The sequence below is a fragment of the Gymnoscopelus braueri genome (genome assembly GCF_963280865.1).
Source record: "Gymnoscopelus braueri genome assembly, chromosome: 22".
Taxonomy (NCBI): Eukaryota; Metazoa; Chordata; class Actinopteri; order Myctophiformes; family Myctophidae; genus Gymnoscopelus; species Gymnoscopelus braueri.
Window position 1 is genome coordinate 39,843,985 of NC_137624.1, and position 27,669 is coordinate 39,871,653.

General features: G+C 40.6%; 1 protein-coding gene across 1 annotated transcript in view; it reads right to left on the reverse strand.

Annotated features, from left to right (window-relative positions):
• Positions 1–27,669, reverse strand: part of LOC308079015 (uncharacterized protein) — a gene marked incomplete at both ends in the record, with an annotated part of 96,896 nt that overhangs the window by 19,146 nt on the left and 50,081 nt on the right. Inside the window, 7 exons of the mRNA XM_080420353.1 lie at positions 3,503–3,703; positions 19,417–19,559; positions 21,526–21,568; positions 22,616–22,684; positions 22,913–23,113; positions 25,879–26,015; positions 26,758–26,860. Of these exons, the coding sequence (XP_080276479.1) occupies positions 3,503–3,703; positions 19,417–19,559; positions 21,526–21,568; positions 22,616–22,684; positions 22,913–23,113; positions 25,879–26,015; positions 26,758–26,860 (897 nt within the window). The remainder of the gene's footprint in view (positions 1–3,502; positions 3,704–19,416; positions 19,560–21,525; positions 21,569–22,615; positions 22,685–22,912; positions 23,114–25,878; positions 26,016–26,757; positions 26,861–27,669) is intronic.

A 27,669-nucleotide genomic window follows, 5' to 3' on the forward strand; every position in this document is an offset into this window, starting at 1 on the left:
TAATCTCTATATCCAGCTAATTATTCCATCTCTTGACGAGGGGAAAGAGAGGAAGGAAGCATAAGAGGCAAACAGTGAGCATATCCAATTGATTTTTTTCCAGGTCTATATTTGGCTGGTGTTTTAATCCAATAAGACCGGGAACGCATCTGTGTGTCATTTTTAAATGTCTTCGGGCTATTCGAAAATAGCAGATCTACAATGAGCTTGTAGATCTGCTATTTTCTATATCATTTTTATTCATGATTTTATTTTTGAGAAATCATGAAATTCTTTGCTAATCTTTGAATATATATATTTTTTAAAGCGAACATTTGAAACTCAAATCTTTGCTACTGGGGGATTCTACAAATGTCTTCTAAAATAGCTTTTCAGCTATATCAGTGGTGCTCAAATTTGTTCATGTCAAGGACCCCCAAAATGATATGCATTTGGGCCGCTGACCCCCATCTCAAAATATGTTGTTCCAGGGACCCCCCAAAAGCAGAGATTTGAGTTGCAAATGTTCGCTTAAAAAAATAATATATATATTCAAAGATTTGCACACATTTTCACAATTTTTGAAAAATAGCAGATCTACAAGCTCGTAGCGCGGCACTCGGTGCCGCGCTATGAGCTCGTAGATCTGCTATTTTTAAATAGCCAAAGTATAAAATAATGGTTAAAGTGGTTACACAGATGCGTTCGCGGTCTTAAAGGTTTAATCGTCTCTCTCTCTCTGCTTTGAGGACGCCAGTTGGTGCGGTATATAGTTCAGGTAAACTTGGCAAATAGACCAATTACCCAAGAGGATTTATTTCTCTGTGCCTGTGACACTATGACAGTATACCCCAAATCCCTGTTTCATTATGTCTGAGGCAGAGGTGTGGATTAGTGAAATGCTGAAGTGTTATTTGTCTCAGCATCTGAGGAGTCATTTCAGAGAGAAAGACTAGACGGTGGCATAAAAGTCTCCCTTTAAGCCCTATATATATTTTTTTAATTGCTAAAATAGCCGATCTACAAGCTCACGACGCATTGCAGCGTGTTTGCGAGCTTCCACATTAGATCGACTTTTTTAGCTCCAAAATATATTTTTTTTTGAAAATGCTCGTCTATATAATAACATGAGCAAAGTAGGGATGCCATTGGCCGATGAATTTATGGTTACAGACATTAAGAGAAGTCTATTGGATTTATAGTCTACAAACTTTATTCCCTAAAGGATTGAATGATGAGATTACATGGCATGTTATGTGTAAGGAAATGTGGGATTACAAAATTTAAATTAAACATCTAGGGTGGAGCATCTAAGATACACTTTGTACACTATGCACGTGTTGGAATGATGTATGAAAGCTGCAAAGCCGATGTTTACATTTCTTAGTTGTGCATTTTCTGTAAATAATGTAAATTTATGCTATGTGTTTGGGTTGGGCCTTTAGGTCATGATGTCACATGATCATGTCCTGGTCTGGTTGGTGTGATTAGCCACACTCAGGTCACAGTAGTGGTGGGGAAAAAAGTTCATTTCAGTGAACGAACGATTTTGTTTACGTTCACGGCAATGATTCGTTCAAATGATTCGTTCACGTTCTCGTTCAGTAGCGCTATTTTCTAGCGTTCACAATTTACTTGAGTAAAAGTACAAAAGTATTGGCATCAAAATATACATAAAGTACCAAAAGTAAAAGTGCTAACATATTTGAAAATAGCCGATCAACAAGCTCACAACGCTGCGACGCGTTGTGAGCTTGTAGATCTGCTATTTCCAAATAGCCTAGGTATAAAATAGGGCTAAAGTAGTTAATGTATGTTTTATAATGTGTGTTAAACACCATCGCGGGAGCGTTTTTTTTTTACGTCGCGCGTGTAAAACGTAATAGTTTCAGAAAGTGAACGAGCTCGTTCACGGCAAATGAACTAGTTCTTTTGAATGAATATATCATGAACGACACATCACTAGGTCACAGGCAATCACTGAGAGACAGAGGACTGTGATGTCTGTAAACATGAAGGGGTGTGTATATATATATGAGAAGATGTTGGTATCATTGCTGTAAGACACTCTTAATGAAGGTCCAGTGGGACCGAAATGTCTGTAAATTTGAATAAAAGAGGCTGCTGAGCAATAATAGTGTGCGGGACTTTTTTGTTAGTGAGAATATTTTTTCATGTTTGCTATCAGTGGTTACAGACATTAAAACATGTGTCTATAACATGTGTGTTACATGTACAGTACTGTAGCTACTCTCCCCGAGCGCTCAATATGACTGGGTGAGTCATATTGAGTCAGAGCTGGGTGAAGTGAATTGTGAATTTCCCCACCGCAGGATTACTAAGGTCTACATTACACACATTAGATCAGAGGTGATGCAGCTTTGATGATGCAGAGGGCCACTATATTTCCACACTCACTCCAGAGGGCCACATTGCATATACTGTCGGGCCATTCTATGTCACACAAAAGTAGCAAAAATAGCCGATCTGCAAGCTCAAAACGCGTCGCAGTGCGACGCGTTTTGAGCTTGTAGATCTGCTATTTTTGCTATTTCTGAATTAGAATCCAGATTTAATTTTGCTATTTTTGAATTGGAATCCTGAAAAGTTACATTTTTATTTAATTTCAAATGCATTTAGTTACACTTAGTTAAAGGGATACTTCACTTTAGGGCCGGGGAAACATTTAAAAAATATATTAAAAATAAATGAAAAAAGTTATGGAAAATTCATGGCCCCCTCACGCATTAGAGTGTCCTACTAATGTGTGAGGGGGCCTTTATTTTGCATGTGGCCCCCGGGCCGCCAGTTGCCCATGTATGCATTAGATGGATGGGGGTTGGATTGATCCGCACTCAAAACGTTCAGAGGTGGGGAAGAAAATACGCATAAAATAAGTGAATATAAGGTTAACACATTGACTGCCAATCGCGTAGATCTACGCGAACCTATTTAAAGCCGCCACGTGCCAATCGCGTAGATCTATGCGAACCGGTGTTTTTTTTTTTTTTTCTCTAAATGAACAAAAAGTGCACTTTCTGAAATTTTTGATCCACTTCCGTTTCCGGTAGCACCACCGGAAACGGAATTATTCTGGTTCCGTTTTTTTCCGATCGTATCCGCTTCCTGTCTGGGATCCTGTCTAAAAGTCGATTTTCTCGGTTGTTGTTTTTCTCCTCGCTGACCACTGTTTAGCGTTCACCGCTGTATCTTCAAGATGGCGGATGGGATTTGGAAAGGGTTTTCGCTGGCCGTTTCACACAGATCCCCTGTGTGTTTAGAACCAAATGAACGCGCACTTTTAACTTACAGTATTTAGCGAGGTCTGTGGCGACATGAAAAAAACTAAAAAACAACAATAAAACGCTGGCACTGGTGAGTACATTATGATATTAACCTCTGGCATGGAATGTGTTAAAAGCAAACGCAAGGAGGGGGGGGGGGGGGGGGTGACAACAACTGGCATTCCCATGGGACCCCACCCAGACGACGCCCCCTGCTGCCTGCATGCCGCCGCGCTCACCACTGCGGAAGGTCTTGGCGGGACAGACGTCCTGGACGGACGCGCACGCTCCGTCGTCCAGCTTCCTGCCCTCCCCGCAGGTCACGCAGTCGTCGTCCTCCGGCCCGTCGCACGTCACGCAGTCCGGGTGACACTCCTCACACTCCTGGGTGTCCTCGTCGCCGTAGAAAGCCAGCGGACACTCGGTGACACACCTCCCCTCTGGAAACAACACAACAAAGAGACACTGTGATGTTCTGCAGTCTGAGAATCAATGAGCTGTTGTACGGTGTGAGCATACAAATGACAATCAGTGGTGTAAAGTGACTAAGTACATTTACTTAAAGAGGTGGTGCCATGGTTTTGCACTTTTTCAGTTTTTCATGTGGATATGAGGTTGATAGAACTTCATTAAGCCCCCTGGTGGTGTTTTTATGGTGTTTTATGTCTTCTCTAGGCTGCACTAGCCCTCCTGGTTTTCGTACCTAGAGGGGCGGGTTTAACATCTCCGGCGAGAGAATGCGTGTGATCCCATTGGTTCATCGATCTGTCCGTCAGCCCCCGCCCCGTCAACACAACATTACGAGCGACGCCCACTGCACTCTGGTTGGTTGGGGAAATGAAACACTTCCTATATCGGGTACACCGACGCGCTGGTCTAGGCTTTTATTTTTTAGCAAAACTAAACAATAAAACCCTGGAGATCGAGGCTATGTCTTCTCTGATTATTTTGAGTTTCTTCCTGGAGGCTGAAACCTTGAGGGTCAAACGTGCCAATAGAAAAACAACACTTTAATGACACAGTAAAATTATACCCTCCCCCTCATTATCATAAAACAACGGGTGTGGGCATGAGGAGGAGGAGGGACTAGGACAGGTGGGTGGTGCTAAGGTGGTGGAGGAGGTGCTAAGGTGAAAACCAGGTATACTTAATGAACTGGAGGCGTGTCCACATAAAAACATAATTTTAACACTTTCTGTACACTTTTTAAAAAAAAATCTTCCTCCTAGTATAACCATAATACCTGATGATTATGTTTTAGGGGGGGGGGGGAAATCACTGAAAATCACGGCACCCCGTCTTTAAGTGCAATTTTGAGGTACTTTTAACTTTACTGGAGTATTTGTAGTTGTCTTTTTACTTCTACTCCACTACATCTCAGAGGCAAATATTGTACTTTTACTCCACTACATTATTTAAAAACTTTAGTTACTAGTTACTTTGTAGATTTTGATTATTATTACAAAACATACATTAACCACTTCAGCCCTATATACATTTCGGCCATTTGAAATTAGCCGATCTACAAGCTCACAATGCGTTACGATGCGACGCATTGTGAGCTTGTAGATCTGCTATTTTCAAAATATTTTTTAGACATTTTCTACATTTGAAAACTTGCGAAATGAAACATTCTGCATAATGGAATGAAACCCTATTCACAGTTCAAAATTTCCACCTTACTGTGGACATGCATCCTTGAGATGTTTTACTTTGAAATGATTTGTAGTTTTTGAAATATTCAACTTTAAGCGCCCAATGCATTGTCAATGGCAATGGACATTTAAACTGGGGAAAAAATACAAACTTTGGCAGGCTACAAGTCCTACAGTGAAGAGCACACAAGTGAACAGTCTATGGAAGAACCACTGTGGTGTAGTGGTTTAGATAAAGGGCCTTTAACTAGAAGGTTCCCAGTTCAAATCCAGCCAGAATGTTTATCCAACCTTTTCTTGGCGCTTTTATGCTTTGTATTTTGATGACATTAAACATCCCTCTGTTTGCTCTCAATGAAAGAGTAAATCTGGGTGCAGAGAAAAATGTTCCCACAGATGTTTTTTTTAACAATAACTGTTGTGTTTTCTTGTTGTGTTCCTTGTTTCTTAGTTATACTTGGGGTTTTACAATGCAGTTGTGTTCTTTACATATTTTAGAAATACATCTTCTTAGTTCTAGTTTTAATTTACACAATTGTGTACCTTTTGTTTTGTAGTGATGTCTGAGTGTTTCCTGTTTGCTGCTACCTGTCTTGTCTCACCCTGTCATTTGCAAATGTTGTTCACCTGTGTCTTGTTTAGCACTAGCCAATCGTGTGTTGATTGTCCATAGATAAGCACCTGTGTCTCCAATGTGTTTCTGTTTACCCTTCACTGCCAGTCTGTCTGTTGTATGTAGTTGTCTGTGAGTATCTTAGTGTTTGATCTAGTCTCCTTGATTCGGTGTATGTAGGCTATCTTCTTGTGCTTTTACAAGTGCAACTTGCAAGTGCCCTCCTACAGTCCTTCTCGTGCTCCTTGTGTTCCCTGGTTTTTGTTATAATAAAAACAAGAAAACTCCTTGTATCTGAACTAGTCTGCCTTGGTCTTTATGTCCTGCACTCCCTCCTGATTCGCATAGTGACAGCAGTCTTCATTACTTTTGGAGTCTCTCATTCTCCCCTCTCACATTTTGGCATGTTTGTCTTTTGGTTTGCATCCATCATCCAACTCCTTACTTCTAAGACATTTTCATTTCAATGACCCCCATATCTCTGAGAGTGTACAAATGGACCATTAGGGGTCCATTTGGTTCCATTTTGTACACTCGGGAGTTACAGAAATGTAAGGGGACATTCAGAACCCCCTCAAGAAACCATGAGGGTCCCCTGGACCCCACTTTGAAAACCACTGCTTTACACACATCCACTACAGATTCTGCAGACTAACTCACACATAAAAGATTAGTTAATTAGCTTTTGTCTTTATATTCATAATCAATTCTGTGTTTAAGTGTATTGCTCTTATTTTGTTTGAACTCTGAGCCAGGTTCACACTCTTGATTAAAACTGCTAGTTTTGGTCTTCTGAAATTGATAAATGACTAAGATATGACAATAACGAATATGTGTTTTGATAACATTAAACATCCCTCTGTTTGCTCTCCAACCATCTGTTGCATGTTTCTTTTTTCAACAGTTTTTAACAAGAACCTAAAACTCAAAAAAGTTGTGTCATAATGAACCCTGATCATCAGTGAATCTAGTAGATTCAGTCATTCTGTCAGGGGGAGAGGTGTTCGCTGTAGACTTGCAACTTTTGACCTGCCACCTCTCCCTTAAACTTCAAATATTACCTCGAGTTTCTAATTGGTGTGAAAAGCCTGGTGGCGCAAGAGAAAAGGAGATGCCTCGCAGGTGGAAGGTTGGCGGTTTGAATCTTGGTCCTGGTAAATCTCTATCTTTGCTCTTTTTAAGGCGAGGAGCGTGGAATCAGCCCGCCTCCCTCCTCACGCCCTCTTTTAGCTCCGGTAGGAGGGGGAGGAGCATGGGTAAAGCCCACCTCCAGTGGGAGGAGCATGGGTAAAGCCCACCTCCAGTGGGAGGAGCTTAATAAATTTACATACTAAGCAAAGCTATTTGTGTTGTATGTCATTGACATTATTAGTATTATAGCAGACCTATTTGTTATTTTTTTGACCACTGTTTTATGTTTTTTTATTGAGGCACTTTGAAGTTTTGTTTGATTGTTGGAGATATTTTGTATTAGTTGTTGGAGTGGTCTTTTGTATTAGTTGTGCTTTGAACCCTGAACCTTTGGTTTATAAACCGCTGATTCATCTATTGAGCCACGCTGGCATAGAAGATGCAATTGGGAATGTAATACTTAACTCACCTTTTACAATTTAGATGGAAAGTGAAAAATGCTCTTTGGGAGTGTTGAACCCAGAACCTTTGGATTATAAACCCCTGATCCTTCTATTGAGCCACGCTGGAATAGGGAATGTAATCGGGAATGTAATACTTAACTCACCTTTCACAATTTAGATGGAAAGTGAAAAATGCTATTTGGGAGCTTTGAACCCAGAACCCTTGGATTTGAAACACCTGAGTTATCATTTGAGCCATGCTAGCATGGAATAAGCAATCGGGAATGTAATAGTTAACTCACCTTTCACAATTTAGATGGAAAGTGAAAAAAGCTCTTTAGGAGCTTTGAACCCAGAACCTTCGGATTATAAACCCCTGATTTATCATTTGAGCCATGCTAGCATGGAAGAAGCAATCGGGCATGTAATAGTTAACTCACCTTTCACAATTTAGATGGAGAGTGAAAAAGTTCTTTTGGAGTTTTGAACCCTTAACAACCAGTTTATAAATCACTGATTTATCTCACATACTAGCTGTTATGGAAGATGCAACTGGGAATGTAATACTTAACTAGTCTTTCAGAATTCAGATGGAAAGTGAAAAATATTCTTTGGGGGTTTTGAACCCAGAACCTTCGGTTTTTAAACCCCTGATTTATCATTTGAGCCATGGTTTGTATTCCTGACTCATGTGCATTCCTAAAATCCAACATGCAAATGAGAATGAATTAACTGAGAATGTAATACTTCACCCACCTTTGAGAATTTAGACGGAGAGTGATTTTTTTTCCTTCTGGAGTTTTGGACCTTAAACTTTCTGTTTATAATACTTGGGGTTTTACAATGCAGTTGTGTTCTTTACATATTTTAGAAATACATCTTCTTAGTTCTAGTTTTAATTTACACAATTGTGTACCTTTTGTTTTGTAGTGATGTCTGAGTGTTTCCTGTTTGCTGCTACCTGTCTTGTCTCACCCTGTCATTTGCAAATGTTGTTCACCTGTGTCTTGTTTAGCCCTAGCCAATCGTGTGTTGATTGTCCATAGATAAGCACCTGTGTCTCCAATGTGTTTCTGTTTACCCTTCACTGCCAGTCTGTTTGTTGTATGTAGTTGTCTGTGAGTATCTTAGTGTTTGATCTAGTCTCCTTGATTCGGTGTATGTAGGCTATCTTCTTGTGCTTTTACAAGTGCAACTTGCAAGTGCCCTCCTACAGTCCTTCTCGTGCTCCTTGTGTTCCCTGGTTTTTGTTATAATAAAAACAAGAAAACTCCTTGTATCTGAACTAGTCTGCCTTGGTCTTTATGTCCTGCACTCCCTCCTGATTCGCATAGTGACAGCAGTCTTCATTACTTTTGGAGTCTCTCATTCTCCCCTCTCACATTTTGGCATGTTTGTCTTTTGGTTTGCATCCATCATCCAACTCCTTACTTCTAAGACATTTTCATTTCAATGACCCCCATATCTCTGAGAGTGTACAAATGGACCATTAGGGGTCCATTTGGTTCCATTTTGTACACTCGGGAGTTACAGAAATGTAAGGGGACATTCAGAACCCCCTCAAGAAACCATGAGGGTCCCCTGGACCCCACTTTGAAAACCACTGCTTTACACACATCCACTACAGATTCTGCAGACTAACTCACACATAAAAGATTAGTTAATTAGCTTTTGTCTTTATATTCATAATCAATTCTGTGTTTAAGTGTATTGCTCTTATTTTGTTTGAACTCTGAGCCAGGTTCACACTCTTGATTAAAACTGCTAGTTTTGGTCTTCTGAAATTGATAAATGACTAAGATATGACAATAACGAATATGTGTTTTGATAACATTAAACATCCCTCTGTTTGCTCTCCAACCATCTGTTGCATGTTTCTTTTTTCAACAGATGGTTTTTAACAAGAACCTAAAACTCAAAAAAGTTGTGTCATAATGAACCCTGATCATCAGTGAATCTAGTAGATTCAGTCATTCTGTCAGGGGGAGAGGTGTTCGCTGTAGACTTGCAACTTTTGACCTGCCACCTCTCCCTTAAACTTCAAATATTACCTCGAGTTTCTAATTGGTGTGAAAAGCCTGGTGGCGCAAGAGAAAAGGAGATGCCTCGCAGGTGGAAGGTTGGCGGTTTGAATCTTGGTCCTGGTAAATCTCTATTTTTGCTCTTTTTAAGGCGAGGAGCGTGGAATCAGCCCGCCTCCCTCCTCACGCCCTCTTTTAGCTCCGGTAGGAGGGGGAGGAGCATGGGTAAAGCCCACCTCCAGTGGGAGGAGCATGGGTAAAGCCCACCTCCAGTGGGAGGAGCTTAATAAATTTACATACTAAGCAAAGCTATTTGTGTTGTATGTCATTGACATTATTAGTATTATAGCAGACCTATTTGTTATTTTTTTGACCACTGTTTTATGTTTTTTTATTGAGGCACTTTGAAGTTTTGTTTGATTGTTGTTTTGGTTGTTGGAGATATTTTGTATTAGTTGTTGGAGTGGTCTTTTGTATTAGTTGTGCTTTGAACCCTGAACCTTTGGTTTATAAACCGCTGATTCATCTATTGAGCCACGCTGGCATAGAAGATGCAATTGGGAATGTAATACTTAACTCACCTTTTACAATTTAGATGGAAAGTGAAAAATGCTCTTTGGGAGTGTTGAACCCAGAACCTTTGGATTATAAACCCCTGATCCTTCTATTGAGCCACGCTGGAATAGGGAATGTAATCGGGAATGTAATACTTAACTCACCTTTCACAATTTAGATGGAAAGTGAAAAATGCTATTTGGGAGCTTTGAACCCAGAACCCTTGGATTTGAAACACCTGAGTTATCATTTGAGCCATGCTAGCATGGAATAAGCAATCGGGAATGTAATAGTTAACTCACCTTTCACAATTTAGATGGAAAGTGAAAAAAGCTCTTTAGGAGCTTTGAACCCAGAACCTTCGGATTATAAACCCCTGATTTATCATTTGAGCCATGCTAGCATGGAAGAAGCAATCGGGCATGTAATAGTTAACTCACCTTTCACAATTTAGATGGAGAGTGAAAAAGTTCTTTTGGAGTTTTGAACCCTTAACAACCAGTTTATAAATCACTGATTTATCTCACATACTAGCTGTTATGGAAGATGCAACTGGGAATGTAATACTTAACTAGTCTTTCAGAATTCAGATGGAAAGTGAAAAATATTCTTTGGGGGTTTTGAACCCAGAACCTTCGGTTTTTAAACCCCTGATTTATCATTTGAGCCATGGTTTGTATTCCTGACTCATGTGCATTCCTAAAATCCAACATGCAAATGAGAATGAATTAACTGAGAATGTAATACTTCACCCACCTTTGAGAATTTAGACGGAGAGTGATTTTTTTTCCTTCTGGAGTTTTGGACCTTAAACTTTCTGTTTATAATACTTGGGGTTTTACAATGCAGTTGTGTTCTTTACATATTTTAGAAATACATCTTCTTAGTTCTAGTTTTAATTTACACAATTGTGTACCTTTTGTTTTGTAGTGATGTCTGAGTGTTTCCTGTTTGCTGCTACCTGTCTTGTCTCACCCTGTCATTTGCAAATGTTGTTCACCTGTGTCTTGTTTAGCCCTAGCCAATCGTGTGTTGATTGTCCATAGATAAGCACCTGTGTCTCCAATGTGTTTCTGTTTACCCTTCACTGCCAGTCTGTTTGTTGTATGTAGTTGTCTGTGAGTATCTTAGTGTTTGATCTAGTCTCCTTGATTCGGTGTATGTAGGCTATCTTCTTGTGCTTTTACAAGTGCAACTTGCAAGTGCCCTCCTACAGTCCTTCTCGTGCTCCTTGTGTTCCCTGGTTTTTGTTATAATAAAAACAAGAAAACTCCTTGTATCTGAACTAGTCTGCCTTGGTCTTTATGTCCTGCACTCCCTCCTGATTCGCATAGTGACAGCAGTCTTCATTACTTTTGGAGTCTCTCATTCTCCCCTCTCACATTTTGGCATGTTTGTCTTTTGGTTTGCATCCATCATCCAACTCCTTACTTCTAAGACATTTTCATTTCAATGACCCCCATATCTCTGAGAGTGTACAAATGGACCATTAGGGGTCCATTTGGTTCCATTTTGTACACTCGGGAGTTACAGAAATGTAAGGGGACATTCAGAACCCCCTCAAGAAACCATGAGGGTCCCCTGGACCCCACTTTGAAAACCACTGCTTTACACACATCCACTACAGATTCTGCAGACTAACTCACACATAAAAGATTAGTTAATTAGCTTTTGTCTTTATATTCATAATCAATTCTGTGTTTAAGTGTATTGCTCTTATTTTGTTTGAACTCTGAGCCAGGTTCACACTCTTGATTAAAACTGCTAGTTTTGGTCTTCTGAAATTGATAAATGACTAAGATATGACAATAACGAATATGTGTTTTGATAACATTAAACATCCCTCTGTTTGCTCTCCAACCATCTGTTGCATGTTTCTTTTTTCAACAGATGGTTTTTAACAAGAACCTAAAACTCAAAAAAGTTGTGTCATAATGAACCCTGATCATCAGTGAATCTAGTAGATTCAGTCATTCTGTCAGGGGGAGAGGTGTTCGCTGTAGACTTGCAACTTTTGACCTGCCACCTCTCCCTTAAACTTCAAATATTACCTCGAGTTTCTAATTGGTGTGAAAAGCCTGGTGGCGCAAGAGAAAAGGAGATGCCTCGCAGGTGGAAGGTTGGCGGTTTGAATCTTGGTCCTGGTAAATCTCTATTTTTGCTCTTTTTAAGGCGAGGAGCGTGGAATCAGCCCGCCTCCCTCCTCACGCCCTCTTTTAGCTCCGGTAGGAGGGGGAGGAGCATGGGTAAAGCCCACCTCCAGTGGGAGGAGCATGGGTAAAGCCCACCTCCAGTGGGAGGAGCTTAATAAATTTACATACTAAGCAAAGCTATTTGTGTTGTATGTCATTGACATTATTAGTATTATAGCAGACCTATTTGTTATTTTTTTGACCACTGTTTTATGTTTTTTTATTGAGGCACTTTGAAGTTTTGTTTGATTGTTGTTTTGGTTGTTGGAGATATTTTGTATTAGTTGTTGGAGTGGTCTTTTGTATTAGTTGTGCTTTGAACCCTGAACCTTTGGTTTATAAACCGCTGATTCATCTATTGAGCCACGCTGGCATAGAAGATGCAATTGGGAATGTAATACTTAACTCACCTTTTACAATTTAGATGGAAAGTGAAAAATGCTCTTTGGGAGTGTTGAACCCAGAACCTTTGGATTATAAACCCCTGATCCTTCTATTGAGCCACGCTGGCATAGGGAATGTAATCGGGAATGTAATACTTAACTCACCTTTCACAATTTAGATGGAAAGTGAAAAATGCTATTTGGGAGCTTTGAACCCAGAACCCTTGGATTTGAAACACCTGAGTTATCATTTGAGCCATGCTAGCATGGAATAAGCAATCGGGAATGTAATAGTTAACTCACCTTTCACAATTTAGATGGAAAGTGAAAAAAGCTCTTTGGGAGCTTTGAACCCAGAACCTTTGGATTATTAACCCCTGATTCATCTATTGAGCCACACTAACTTAGGAGATGAAATCGGGAATGTAATAGTTGACTCACGTTTTACAATGTAGATGGAAAGTGAAAAATGCTCTTTGGGATCTTTGAACCCAGAACCTTCGGATTATAAACCCCTGATTTATCATTTGAGCCATGCTAGCATGGAAGAAGCAATCGGGCATGTAATAGTTAACTCACCTTTCACAATTTAGATGGAGAGTGAAAAAGTTCTTTTGGAGTTTTGAACCCTTAACAACCAGTTTATAAATCACTGATTTATCTCACATACTAGCTGTTATGGAAGATGCAACTGGGAATGTAATACTTAACTAGTCTTTCAGAATTCAGATGGAAAGTGAAAAATATTCTTTGGGGGTTTTGAACCCAGAACCTTCGGTTTTTAAACCCCTGATTTATCATTTGAGCCATGGTTTGTATTCCTGACTCATGTGCATTCCTAAAATCCAACATGCAAATGAGAATGAATTAACTGAGAATGTAATACTTCACCCACCTTTGAGAATTTAGACGGAGAGTGATTTTTTTTCCTTCTGGAGTTTTGGTCCTTAAACTTTCTGTTTATAATACTTGGGGTTTTACAATGCAGTTGTGTTCTTTACATATTTTAGAAATACATCTTCTTAGTTCTAGTTTTAATTTACACAATTGTGTACCTTTTGTTTTGTAGTGATGTCTGAGTGTTTCCTGTTTGCTGCTACCTGTCTTGTCTCACCCTGTCATTTGCAAATGTTGTTCACCTGTGTCTTGTTTAGCCCTAGCCAATCGTGTGTTGATTGTCCATAGATAAGCACCTGTGTCTCCAATGTGTTTCTGTTTACCCTTCACTGCCAGTCTGTTTGTTGTATGTAGTTGTCTGTGAGTATCTTAGTGTTTGATCTAGTCTCCTTGATTCGGTGTATGTAGGCTATCTTCTTGTGCTTTTACAAGTGCAACTTGCAAGTGCCCTCCTACAGTCCTTCTCGTGCTCCTTGTGTTCCCTGGTTTTTGTTATAATAAAAACAAGAAAACTCCTTGTATCTGAACTAGTCTGCCTTGGTCTTTATGTCCTGCACTCCCTCCTGATTCGCATAGTGACAGCAGTCTTCATTACTTTTGGAGTCTCTCATTCTCCCCTCTCACATTTTGGCATGTTTGTCTTTTGGTTTGCATCCATCATCCAACTCCTTACTTCTAAGACATTTTCATTTCAATGACCCCCATATCTCTGAGAGTGTACAAATGGACCATTAGGGGTCCATTTGGTTCCATTTTGTACACTCGGGAGTTACAGAAATGTAAGGGGACATTCAGAACCCCCTAAAGAAACCATGAGGGTCCCCTGGCCCCCACTTTGAAAACCACTGCTTTACACACATCCACTACAGATTCTGCAGACTAACTCACACATAAAAGATTAGTTAATTAGCTTTTGTCTTTATATTCATAATCAATTCTGTGTTTAAGTGTATTGCTCTTATTTTGTTTGAACTCTGAGCCAGGTTCACACTCTTGATTAAAACTGCTAGTTTTGGTCTTCTGAAATTGATAAATGACTAAGATATGACAATAACGAATATGTGTTTTGATAACATTAAACATCCCTCTGTTTGCTCTCCAACCATCTGTTGCATGTTTCTTTTTTCAACAGATGGTTTTTAACAAGAACCTAAAACTCAAAAAAGTTGTGTCATAATGAACCCTGATCATCAGTGAATCTAGTAGATTCAGTCATTCTGTCAGGGGGAGAGGTGTTCGCTGTAGACTTGCAACTTTTGACCTGCCACCTCTCCCTTAAACTTCAAATATTACCTCGAGTTTCTAATTGGTGTGAAAAGCCTGGTGGCGCAAGAGAAAAGGAGATGCCTCGCAGGTGGAAGGTTGGCGGTTTGAATCTTGGTCCTGGTAAATCTCTATCTTTGCTCTTTTTAAGGCGAGGAGCGTGGAATCAGCCCGCCTCCCTCCTCACGCCCTCTTTTAGCTCCGGTAGGAGGGGGAGGAGCATGGGTAAAGCCCACCTCCAGTGGGAGGAGCATGGGTAAAGCCCACCTCCAGTGGGAGGAGCTTAATAAATTTACATACTAAGCAAAGCTATTTGTGTTGTATGTCATTGACATTATTAGTATTATAGCAGACCTATTTGTTATTTTTTTGACCACTGTTTTATGTTTTTTTATTGAGGCACTTTGAAGTTTTGTTTGATTGTTGTTTTGGTTGTTTGAGATATTTTGTATTAGTTGTTGGAGTGGTCTTTTGTATTAGTTGTGCTTTGAACCCTGAACCTTTGGTTTATAAACCGCTGATTCATCTATTGAGCCACGCTGGCATAGAAGATGCAATTGGGAATGTAGAATGTAATACTTAACTCACCTTTTACAATTTAGATGGAAAGTGAAAAATGCTCTTTGGGAGTGTTGAACCCAGAACCTTTGGATTATAAACCCCTGATCCTTCTATTGAGCCACGCTGGCATAGAGAATGTAATCGGGAATGTAATACTTAACTCACCTTTCACAATTTAGATGGAAAGTGAAAAATGCTATTTGGGAGCTTTGAACCCAGAACCCTTGGATTTGAAACACCTGAGTTATCATTTGAGCCATGCTAGCATGGAATAAGCAATCGGGAATGTAATAGTTAACTCACCTTTCACAATTTAGATGGAAAGTGAAAAAAGCTCTTTGGGAGCTTTGAACCCAGAACCTTTGGATTATTAACCCCTGATTCATCTATTGAGCCACACTAACTTAGGAGATGAAATCGGGAATGTAATAGTTGACTCACGTTTTACAATGTAGATGGAAAGTGAAAAATGCTCTTTGGGATCTTTGAACCCAGAACCTTCGGATTATAAACCCCTGATTTATCATTTGAGCCATGCTAGCATGGTAGAAGCAATCGGGCATGTAATAGTTAACTCACCTTTCACAATTTTGATGGAGAGTGAAAAAGTTCTTTTGGAGTTTTGAACCCTTAACAACCAGTTTATAAATCACTGATTTATCTCACATACTAGCTGTTATGGAAGATGCAACTGGGAATGTAATACTTAACTAGTCTTTCAGAATTCAGATGGAAAGTGAAAAATATTCTTTGGGGGTTTTGAACCCAGAACCTTCGGTTTTTAAACCCCTGATTTATCATTTGAGCCATGGTTTGTATTCCTGACCCATGTGCATTCCTAAAATCCAACATGCAAATGAGAATGAATTAACTGAGAATGTAATACTTCACCCACCTTTGAGAATTTAGACGGAGAGTGATTTTTTTTCCTTCTGGAGTTTTGGTCCTTAAACTTTCTGTTTATAAACCCTTGATTGATCATTTGAGCCATGGTTTGTACTCCTGACTCACATGCCATGCTAGCATGGAAGATGGAATTGAGAATGTAATAATTAACTAAGAATGTGATACTTAACCCACCTTTTAGAATTTAGATGGAGAGTGAAAACAGTTCTTTAGGAGTTTTGAACCTTGAAGCTTTAAATCAGGAGTTTATAAACCTAAACATTAGGGTTCAAATCTCCTGAAAGGGATTTATAACTCTCCATCTAAATGATATAAGGTTGGTTAAAGGGGAAAAAGTACAAACTTTGGCAGGCTACTAGTCCTACATACTTACGCCTAGAACCCCCATTCAAACTTTAAAATGTTCATCTTAATTTTGACATGTTTGCCTGAAAAGGAATCTTTGAAATGTTTCATAGTTTTAGAATTGTACCCCTTTAAAAGTTCAGAGATTTATAATGGAGGCCGATGGAAGGTTTTGGGACCTCAAAAAATCACTTTCACCTAGAAACTCCATTCACAGTTCAAAAATTCCACCTTACTGTGGACATGCATCCTTGAGATGTTTTACATTGAAATGATTTGTAGTTTCTGAAATATTTAACTTTACGCGCCCAATGCATTGTCAATGGTAATGGACATTTAAACTGGGGGAAAAGTACAAACTTTGGCAGGCTACTAGTCCTACAATGAACAACACACAAGTGAACAGTCTATGGAAGAACCACTGTGGTGCAGTGTATTAGATACAGGACTTGTAACCAGGAGTTTCGAAGTTCAAATCCAACTAGGACGTTCTTCCAACTTTTACCTGACTCTTGCACCTTTATCTACTCTTTCACTGAAAAATGTGCAAGAGACCCACAAAAGTATGAACCATGGTGGAGCAGTGGTTGAGATACAGGCCTTGCACACAGAAGGTCCTGAGTTCAAAACCAGCAAGGACACCCATCGAACTTTTACCTGGGGCTTTTACCTTTATCTAATCTTTCACAAAAGAGCATGCAAGTGAACCATTGTGGTGCAGTGGTTTAGATACAGGGCTTGCAACCAGAATGTTCCCAGTTCAAATCCAGCACCCAATGCATTGTCAATGGCAATGGACATTTAAGCCGGGGAAAAAGTACAAACTTTGGCAGGCTACTAGTCCTACAGTGAAAAACACACAAGTGGAAAGTTTATGGAAGAACCACTGTGGTGTAGTGGTTTAGATAAAGGGCTTGCAACCTGAAGTTTCCCAGTTCAAATCCAGCCAGAATGTTTATCCAACTTTTTCTTGGCGCTTTTACCTTTATCTAATCTTTCACTGAAGACCACAATAGTGAACAGAGCAAGTAAGAACCACTGTGGTGCAGTGGATTAGATACAGGACTTGTAACCACACATTATCCGGTTCAAATCCAACAAGGACATTCTTCCAACTTTTACCTGCCAGAGTTTGTACTCTTAAAAATGTGTATTATGTCTTTTGTAAAACTTTAGCTGGTAAGAGTTCTTTCAGACATAACCCCCCACCTTTAACTATCAGGAAACAGGGGAGGGACGCAGTCCCCCCGATGGTCCTTCGTGTACATTGATGGCATGGGACTTGAACCTGCGACTTTCTGTAGCAGAGGCAACCGATCAAGATCAAGATAAACCGAACCCAACAACTGCACCAACGCACCTTTGGGCCCTCAACAGGTGTCTCTTCGTGCTTTTGACTTGCTTTTTTGTATTTTGGCCTTGAAAATGTCAAAGTACTACAACATTGAACAACTGGGATTTGAACATGGAACCTCTGTGCTGAGAATCCACTCTTTAGACCCCTATACCATCTCTCAGCTGTTCACAACATGTCTCTTTGTGCTTTTGACTTGCTTTTTTGTATTGTACTTACACCTAGAACCCCCATTCAAATTTTAAAATGTTCATCTTACTGTGGACATGTTTGCCTGAAAAGGAATCTTTGAAATGTTTCAAATATTTAACTTTAAGCGCCCAATGCATTGTCAATGGCAATGGCAGTTCAAAGGAGAACATTTTTTGTAGAACCATGGGAGCCAGATTGCTCAGGTGAGTTTCCTGTACTAGGATTCGATACCTTGACCTTGTGGTCTGAAGTGAAGAGCTCTTCCAACTGAGCTATCCAAACAGACCAAACTTTGTACATTGACATTACATGAACGTGATGGGTCATTCCCCCAAATTAATTAAAGGCATTTGGCTCATGCACTTTACAAGTGGGCTTATTGTCAGCAACAGCCAAGAACACAGCTGACTTGCCATTTCCAGGATTCGATTGCATGACCTTGTTACTCAGAGTCAAGAGCTCATCCGACTGAGCTATACAGGCATAAGAAACACTGTACATTGACATTGCATGAACGTGATGGGTCATTCCCCCAAAATAATTAAAGGCACATTGACATGAACATGATGAGTCATTCCGCCAAAATAGTTAAAGGCACTTGGCTCATGCACTTGACCATTTTTTTAATAATTTTTCACTTCTTGTTTAAAGTTGTACAATGCAGAATCACAAATAACGATTTTTAGCAACCTCTGCTGGTCACTACCGTCACTGCATACAATTTCCCTAGTCCTCGATTACCCAGAATTCCATTCGTTTTCACCGGAAGCCGGAAGCGTTTCAAAAAGCGATCTTTTAATTGTTTTATACTATCTACGGATCGTTTCTCTTAGCCAGTGGAGCATTAGTTACCATGAGCTGTGCTTTCTTTTTCTGTTCTTTTTCGATCTTCCAATCCTACATTATCTTAAAATCAGCGTGAGGTTCCTTTTTGTTAATAGCGCGGTAGTTCCTGGCCAAACAGGAAACCGTTGCGGTAGTTCCTGAGGACGTCGGCCACGACGTCATGACGTTGGCCAGGAACGTCATTTTCCCGGGAAAGTCCCCCCCGTACACGTTCAATAGAAAATATATAAATAAAAGGCTTCCGGGGGTGAAATTCACGGAGTGGGTGTTGTGAAACTTTTGCCACTCGCAAAAGATATACAATTTAACTTTAGTTTTGTTGAAAACGTTACCTAGTATTACTTTAACTTCTTACTGAATAAGGCTGTATCTCGCTTCCTAAGCACTTTTTTTTTACAATGTATTTTTGGCCTTAGCACAGGGATGATAAAGCCAGAAATAAGTTTGGCACTGAATGAGTTAAGTAGTTTCCTCAGGCAGTGGCGTACCCACTGTAGAGGCAGGGCAGGCAGTCGCCTGCCCAACTAAGATCTCACCTCCCCTAAAAAACCCAAATAACCCGAAAAGGTTGCGTGCTTAATGTCCACAAAGTCACGTATCCAACAAGCTTAGAACTGAGCAGATTGGACCTTCCGTTCCAAAGATAATGGCCTAAACATCTTGAAAACGTCCACTTTCGCCGGTTTTAGAAAAATCTCGCCTGCCCTAAATGTAAATCTGTTGCCGTGTAAATGTGGCCTTAGTCTACGAAATGAACACTGCACATGAGTTCACAACAAAACAAAGACACACTCACCTGATAAGAAGAGGTCCGACTCGCACCAGTAGCACTCGTGTCCGTCACAGCTGACACAGTTGTCATCACACGGGACGCAGGTCATGTCGTCCTCCACGCTGTACGTCTTAGCCGGGCAGTGCTTGTAGCAGCCGTCCTGAAAGCTAACAAACAGCAACAATGGGGGGACACTCATTCATACTTAATCGTATTGGTGCAACGTGCCGATAACAGCCGATCTACAAGCTCGCAGCGAGTCGAGATCGGCTATTTCTTTTTACTGAGTAAAAATGAAAGGGACATTAAAACCTAGTCCCATTTTTGTAGTTTTTTTTCTTCCCCTGTACAGGTTAAAAACTACAGAAGTGTAAAAACACGGCAGGCTGACCTCGAACTGTGATGATAGCAGTGTTGATTTTGATTTAGTTTTAGTCATAAGTCTTTTGAATAAAATTCTGTTTAGTTTTAGTCATATTTTAGCCATCTGAAATGTTTTTGTTTTAGTCTAGTTTTAGTTGACTAAATATCATAAGATTATGGTTAAGAAAATGTATTTTTATAGATGCCTTGATGGCGTCGTAGTGGATGATTTTACACTTGGTTGCATGCTGAAAATAGCCGATCTACAAGCTCACAACGCGTCGCAGCGCGACGCGTTGTGAGCTTGTAGATCTGCTATTTTCAGAGCGCAACACCCGAGCGCAACTAAACATAAAATGTCTTGTCTTTTAGTTCTACTGGATCTCTTCTCCACTAGTCACTCACTAACATTTTAGTCTCGTTTTTATTCGTTGACGAAAATGTCAATATATTTAGTCTTAGTTTTAGTCGTCGTAGCCTAGTTTTTATTAAGTTTTCGTCAGTGAAAAAAGGTAATCGACAAAAAAATTCGTCATAGTTTTAGTCGACGAAATCAACACTGGATGAAAGCAATGCAGTTGCAGCAGAATGAAATTCATAAGTGCCAATGTGCAAGCATTGACAGTCACCACACAGTATGCTTGGGATGGCGGGGAGGTCGGGGTTCAATCCCTGGCCGAGTCATACCAGACTAGACTATAAAAGGGTATCCATGCATTGCCTCCCCGCTCGGCACTCAGCATCAAGGTTTGGATTGGGGTTAAGTTCCTTCGACATACTAGTGTCACGTCCAGGAGGTGCACTTGTACCTCAAGCTGTCTCGCGCTACAGAAACAGGAGATATATAGGCTCTTGACCTAATGGCCACATGGCTGGTTGTCGGAAAAAGAGTGCCGGCAGCGGGATTCAATCACAAGGGGGTTGAGGTCGGCAGTTCAATGCTCAGCGAGGCACGACACCAGACCAGTTAAAACATTGTGGTTTTGGGGTTGTATTATTTAGAATGTGACAAGTGTGGAGTTTGCATGTTCTCCCCGTGTCTCCTAGGGTAGTATACCCTCACAAAAACATGCAGTAATCCTGGTCTCTATACTGCCTCCCCCTGGTCAGCCGGGGCGCCTGATGGAGGGGAAAGGAACTGGTTGGAATAACGTGTTCCTTCCACGCACTACGTCTATACCAGGGAAACTACCCCCTATCAGGTGATAAGAAGGCTTGTTAGCTCTCATGCATTGAAGGAGGCATGAGCTTGGCTCTGAGCTCTCCCTAGGTTGGCAGAGGGAGTGTAGCGCCCAGGATTACTTAGACAATTGGCACTGGGGGGAAAAAAATGGGGTTACAAAATCGTGGGATAAAAATAAATTAAAAAAAGAACCCTGTTGTAGAAAAATATCACGCAGTTCCCAAGGCTACTTACTTACTTGCACATTGGCACAGCTAATTCTAACACACCCCATTATTAATTGTATTATCTGCAGCTGCGTTGCTGACATCATGGCCCATCTATCATTTTCACCCTTCTGTAATTCTTTACATGTACAGGAAAAATAAACTACAAAAAAATCGGCTTATAGGCTTTTAAGCCCCCTATGCACGAATCCCCCATCCACACACAAAACGAGCACTTTGTCACTGCACTAACAACCAATTCACCCGGTGCCTGAAATAGCGATAACAACAGCATGTGAACAAGAGAGGTAATAAGAGTCAAACAACGCAGGAAGGCAAAGCTCACACGCGGCGGGAAAGTGAGGGGGCACGCGGTCTTACTTGTAAAAGCCCTCTTTGCAGGACAGGCAATGCCTGGGGTTATCTGTTGAACACAGACAAGACAAACTCAGCTCTCTCCCTGCAGGGCACAACAACTTACCAGCAAGCCCTTCCCTTTCCTTCAACACAGGGGTGGGAAACTTTGATGATGGAGAGGGCCACTATATTTCCACACTCACTCCAGAGGGCCACATTGCACATACTGTTGTCAGGCAGAAACCTCTTATGTCCGTATTTTTTTCTTTTTTCATAAATGAATGCCGTACCTCGGCCATTCTATGTCACCCAAAAGTAGCAAAAATAGCAGATCTACAAGCTCAAAACGCGTCGCGGTGCGACGCGTTTTGAGCTTGTAGATCTGCTATTTTTTTGCTACTTTTGAATTGGAATCCAGAATTGTATTTGCAATTTGTTATTGGAATCCTGAAAAGTATCATTTTGACACATTTTATTTAATTTCAAATGCATTTAGTTATACTTATGTTAACTATGAACTTAAATACAAATACATTGGACATAAAAAAGTAGAAAATAGAATTTTAATACAAGTCATTAAACTAATAATATAGACAGTAATTAAAGCGGGTCATGTTTGCATGTTTGGAATTGTAACAGCTGAAATCAATAATATATCAGTATTCCGATATTAACTGTGTCGTCCCAGTGCCACGAAAAAGGTGCATTTTTCCTCCGTTTGTTTTTTAACATTGAAGTGAATGGAGCAGCAATTTTTTGGATAGCGTTATCTCCTAGTTCCTTTGAGATAAACAAAAAAAAAAAAGACAAAAAAATATATATATATATAAAAAAATATATAATATTTTTAATAATTTCGTCATTTCCGTCCGTGGCCATGATAGCCATAGAGCCATCGGACGGGAATTCCCGTTTTTGGCAATAAAGGAGTTAACCTGCGTCCTGCGGGCCGCATTAAGTGAAGGTGGGGGCCGCATGTGGCCCCCGGCCGGGCCCCTTTCAACACCAGCCACGCACAATTTTGCAGAGGAGGTTTGATCTATAGAAGAGAGGCCTCGTTCAGGCGTGTGAAATAGTGTTATTATTAATATTTTAACTGTCTGTGACCACTTACACAGCACGCATTTCATGCAGCCTTCCTCGCAGGCCATGCAGTCGTCATACTCGGGGTCTTCCACTTCACCTGACAGATGGTGAGGGGGGGGGGAGAGAGAGAGAGAGATAGAATGGTGTCAGTTAAAGAGGAGGAGGAGATAGGGACACATTTTCACGATTTTTCAAAAATGGCAGATCTACAAGCTCCTAGCGCGGCACGAGGTGTATCTGCTATTTTTGAATCGCCAAAGTATAAAATAATACTTTTTTTTAGCTCAAATCTAAAATGACACATACATAATTAGCTGTTCCTCACCTTCTCCACACTCCAGCTTGGCGCACGCTCCACTAGAGAGGTAGTAGGAGGAGTTACAGCGCAGACAGCGCTCTGGGCCGATGCACAGCGTGCAGTGTTCTGAACACGCCTCACAGGTCATCTCCTTGGTGTGGTAGAGGGCTTCGGGACAGGCGTCCACACACTGGCCTTTGTGCAGGTAACGCTCCATCCCAAACTTATCTGAGGCAGAAAGAGGAATAATGTTGGAGTGGTAATATCATCACCGGCAATATCATTGGCGATTTTTGCCTGGAAATATATGAACATATATTTGTATATATGCAACATATTTCTCAAATGTGACATGATATTCGGAATTGGCCGCCTGCATATATGTCTCATATACATGTACATATATATCAATATATGTGGCATATGTATATGTGGACATAATATAAGCTACAGTATATATGAGACATATATTTCCTATATATTCATATATATGCACATATATGTGGATATATACCTGAATATGATATATATGCAGCATTTATTCTGCATATACCTGCCATATATTGGCATATTATGTTCATATATTTCCTTTCCTTGTGGGATTTTTTTTAATATATATTTAAAAAAAACATATATATATATATATATATATATATGTTTTTTTTATATATTATTATTTTTTACACATCGTCCGGCCGCCAGGGGGGGGCAACTGCCCCCCATTCCCCACCTAAAAATCGCATATGTCCGGCATTGTCGAGCGCCTATGCGAACACAATTGTGTTCGGGGGAGGCAGTGACAACACAGATGTGTGTGGGGAGGAATTAATTGGAATAACGACTACATTCGGGAGAGAAAGGGGGCTAACAAAATAATTGGCTACAAAAAAAGAAAAAAAGAAAGAATAATGTTGATGAATCCACTGTAGAGCCTGAACCATGCCAAATATCTATGGGGGGGTCAGATGCCGATCACGGTTTTGGAGTCGCTAAAACATTACCAGAAAGTGCATCATGCAAATCTTTCAAATCAATTTGAAGAGCTTTACATTTGATTAATTTATACAAGTAAGTAAGCCTTGCCTAATCCAAGGATGTAGATGCCATCTCTCTGCCCCTCCCTACTGTATATATCCCTATTGCAGTGGTGGAAAAAGTACTCAAATGTTTTATTTAAGTAAAAGTATCAATACAGCGATGTAGAAATGAAAGTCTGGCGTTCAAAATGTATTCAGTAAAAGTACAAAAGTATCGGGTATCAAAAATGTACTTTAAGTACCAAAAGTAAAAGTACTGGGATGTTTGAAAATAGCAGATCTACAAGCTCACAACGCGTCGCGATGCGACGCGTTGTGAGCTTGTAGATCTGCTATTTTCAAATAGCCGAGGTATAGAATAGAGCTAAAGTGGTTAATGTATGTTTTATAATGTAATAATGTAAATCTACAAAGTAACTAGTAACTACATTTTTCAAATAATTGTACAATATTTGCCTCTGAGATGTAGTGGAGTAGAAGTAAAAGTATTAGACAATTGGAAATACGCCAGTAAAGTAAAAAATACTTCAAAATTGTACTTAAGTACAGTACTTGAGTACATGTACTTGCACTTTCCACCACCGCCCTATTGCTACTGCATCTTTCTGTCTTTCTGTCTCTCTCTCCATCGTTCACTATATACTGTATGCACCTGCTGCACCCATTACTACAAGTCAGTGATTATGTTTTCATTTCAAGCACCCCCAGTTTGATATGCATCAAGAGCTGGCTGAAATAGCAGCTGGACCTAATTATACCCATAAATAATTGAGTTGGTTCCACATACAGTACCCATGTTGTCTTTGTTAGTTTAGTTGTCATTTACATTAGAAATTGCACTCTATATGGATGTATTTATTCATGATTTAATTTTACACATGAATGCACGCGCGCGCGCACACGCACACGCACGCGCACGCACACGCACACACACGCGCACACGCACACGCACACACACACACACACACACACACACACACACACACACACACACACAGGACCAAGGACACGCCAAGGACAGGAACATATTTTTCATCCCTTTGACAGATACAATTATGTTCATGTATATACATCTTGTCAATAAAGATGTCAGTCAATCGATCTATAGGTCACAGACCCTCATATTGATACAATTCTTTATCTCTGGGACCCGAATCTACACTGTCAAACCCTCAGTGTTAATAATATGAACTCTGAGAGTGTACACATGGAACCAAATGGACCCTTACGCCAGTGGTTCTCAACCTTTTCAGGCCACGACCCCCCAAAATAATCATATTTGAACTGGGGACCCCCCCAAAATAATCATATTTGAACTGGGGACCCCCCCAAAATAATCATATTTGAACTGGGGACCCCCCAAAATAATCATATTTGAACTGGGGACCCCCCAAAATAATCATATTTGAACTGGGGACCCCCTCAAATAATTATATTTGAACTGGGCACCCCCAAAAATAATCATATTTGAACTGGGCACCCCCAAAAATAATCGTATTTGAACTGGGGACCCCCAAAAATAATCATATTTGAACCCCCCACCCTGAGAAGCACTTGGAATTGTTGGCATTACATTTAAGTTTGACTCTGTTCCACAGATAAATATTGTGAAAATAGCTGATCTACAAGCTCACAACGCCTCTGTGAGCTTGTAGATCAGCTATTTTCACAATTGCCTCTTTCTTATATTATTTGACAATTTGGCCAATGTTTGAGCAGTTTTTGGTCTTTTTGTTTATTTTTTTGACATTACCTTAAACTGTCACTTACTTGTCATCTGGGGACGCCCCCCAAAAATCATGTGGGGACCCCTCTGGGGGTCCCGACCCCCAGGTTGAGAACCACTGCCTTACGGGTCCATTTGGTTCCATGTGTACACTCTCAGAGTTACAGACTCTTAGGGTCCACACATGCTATAAGTAAAGAACCACAGCCAGTGAATTACATGCGCCTCACCAGTGTCACAGCTGGTGCAGCTGGCAGCAGCTGCGTCCATGCAGGTGGCACAGGTGTGGTCACACAGATGGCACTGTCCACCTGACGGGTACTTCCCCTTGGCACACTCTGCCACACAGCGACCCTCATCCAGGGCCCTGGAGAGCACAGAGAAAAACTGAATATTTATTTGTGTAGCGACAGTGGGGCCTTTATTTGATAGCGACAGAGGGGAGAGAGACAGGAAACGGCAGGAGGGAGAGAGAGAGAGAGAGAGATGAGGAATGATATGCAGCAGAGGGTCTTCACTGCAGGCCCCCTAGTGGCCTGAAAGTATCATAAAATGGAAATACTCAAGTTAACTCTTTGCCTGCCACTGACGAGGGACCATGTCAGATTCTGCCAAGGCACAGCCTGCCACTGACTTTGAGTTCTGTGTTTTCAGTGGTTTTCCACCAGATGGCGCTGTTATCTACCCTATGAATGATGCTTTCACTGCCTGATGACGACAGACCCGGAATTGACGTCATTTAAAAAAATAAAAGCTTGTTTACTTCCTGTTTATTTCCTGTGGGGAAATCGCTATGTCTCTGTTCCTCTTGCTTTACGGCAAAAACAAGCCTCATTCAAATGGCCACACGGCTATACAACGAGAACCCTGTGCGTGTAATGAGCCGATCTTCGTGAGGACGGCGGTCACAGAGAATATTCCATGATTTTTCAAAGGTACATTAAAATCGCTCGTTTTCGCTGGCAGCATTGGCACACTATTACACTAATTACTCTGGCAGTCAAAGAGTTAAGTATACCTCAAATGTTATCGTAAATGCACTGGGTTACGTTCCAGCACTGCCTCTGAGCCAGGGGGGGGGGGCGTCACAAACACCAGGGCCAACTCACCGTGAAGAAGCACAGCCGATGCAGTCGGCAGGGCGTGGCCCCGTGCACTTTGCACACGTCTTATCACACGGATGACACCTCCCACCGCTGTCCTGGTACTCTCCTGATGATGGGATGAACAACACAGCAGCATTGTTGGAGCACCAACTTAACCCCTTAAGACCTGAGGCGATTCTTAAAAAGGTTTTCTAAATCCTAACAGTTTTTTGAAGAAAAAAATATATATAAAAAAAAAAATAGCAGATATACAAGCTCATAGCGCGGCACCGAGTGCCGCGCTATGAGCTTGTAGATCTGCTATTTTTTAATAGCCAAAGAAATCTAAAGTGACACAGATGCGTTCCAGGTCTTGGACTAAAACGTTATTTTGACCAATCTGTATGGTAGAGTATGTTAACCCGAAGCATCTGTGTCATATTAGATTCTAGCTATATAAATAGCAAAGGACAGTGGTTTAGAACAGCGGTTCTCAAAAATAGCAAATATACAAGCTCACAGCAATCACTGCAATCTTGTACATCTGCTATTTTTTTTACATTTTAGAAAAATCTTGAAAGTGCTTGTTTTTTTTTACACAAATAAGAAGTGTAATTGATAGAAAATAAGTAATTTTTGGGGTAAACTACTCCTTTAAGTTCCTATTCATCATAACGAAGGTTATGAGGCACACACACGCACGGGGGAGAAACATAATATTCCCTCTTGCCTTCGGTCTGGCGGAGATAAATATCAATAACCTGCTCTCCCTCTGCTCCCATCATAAACATCATCAATCTCTGTTTGTTTCTTTTGTTTCTCCGATATAGATTTCATTCCATATTCTAAACAGGAACAGCAGGATGTCTCTATACTGTTATTATCTCTGTCAGGTGGAAACCTTGTACTGTATGACCCAAGACTGTTACTTTTAAG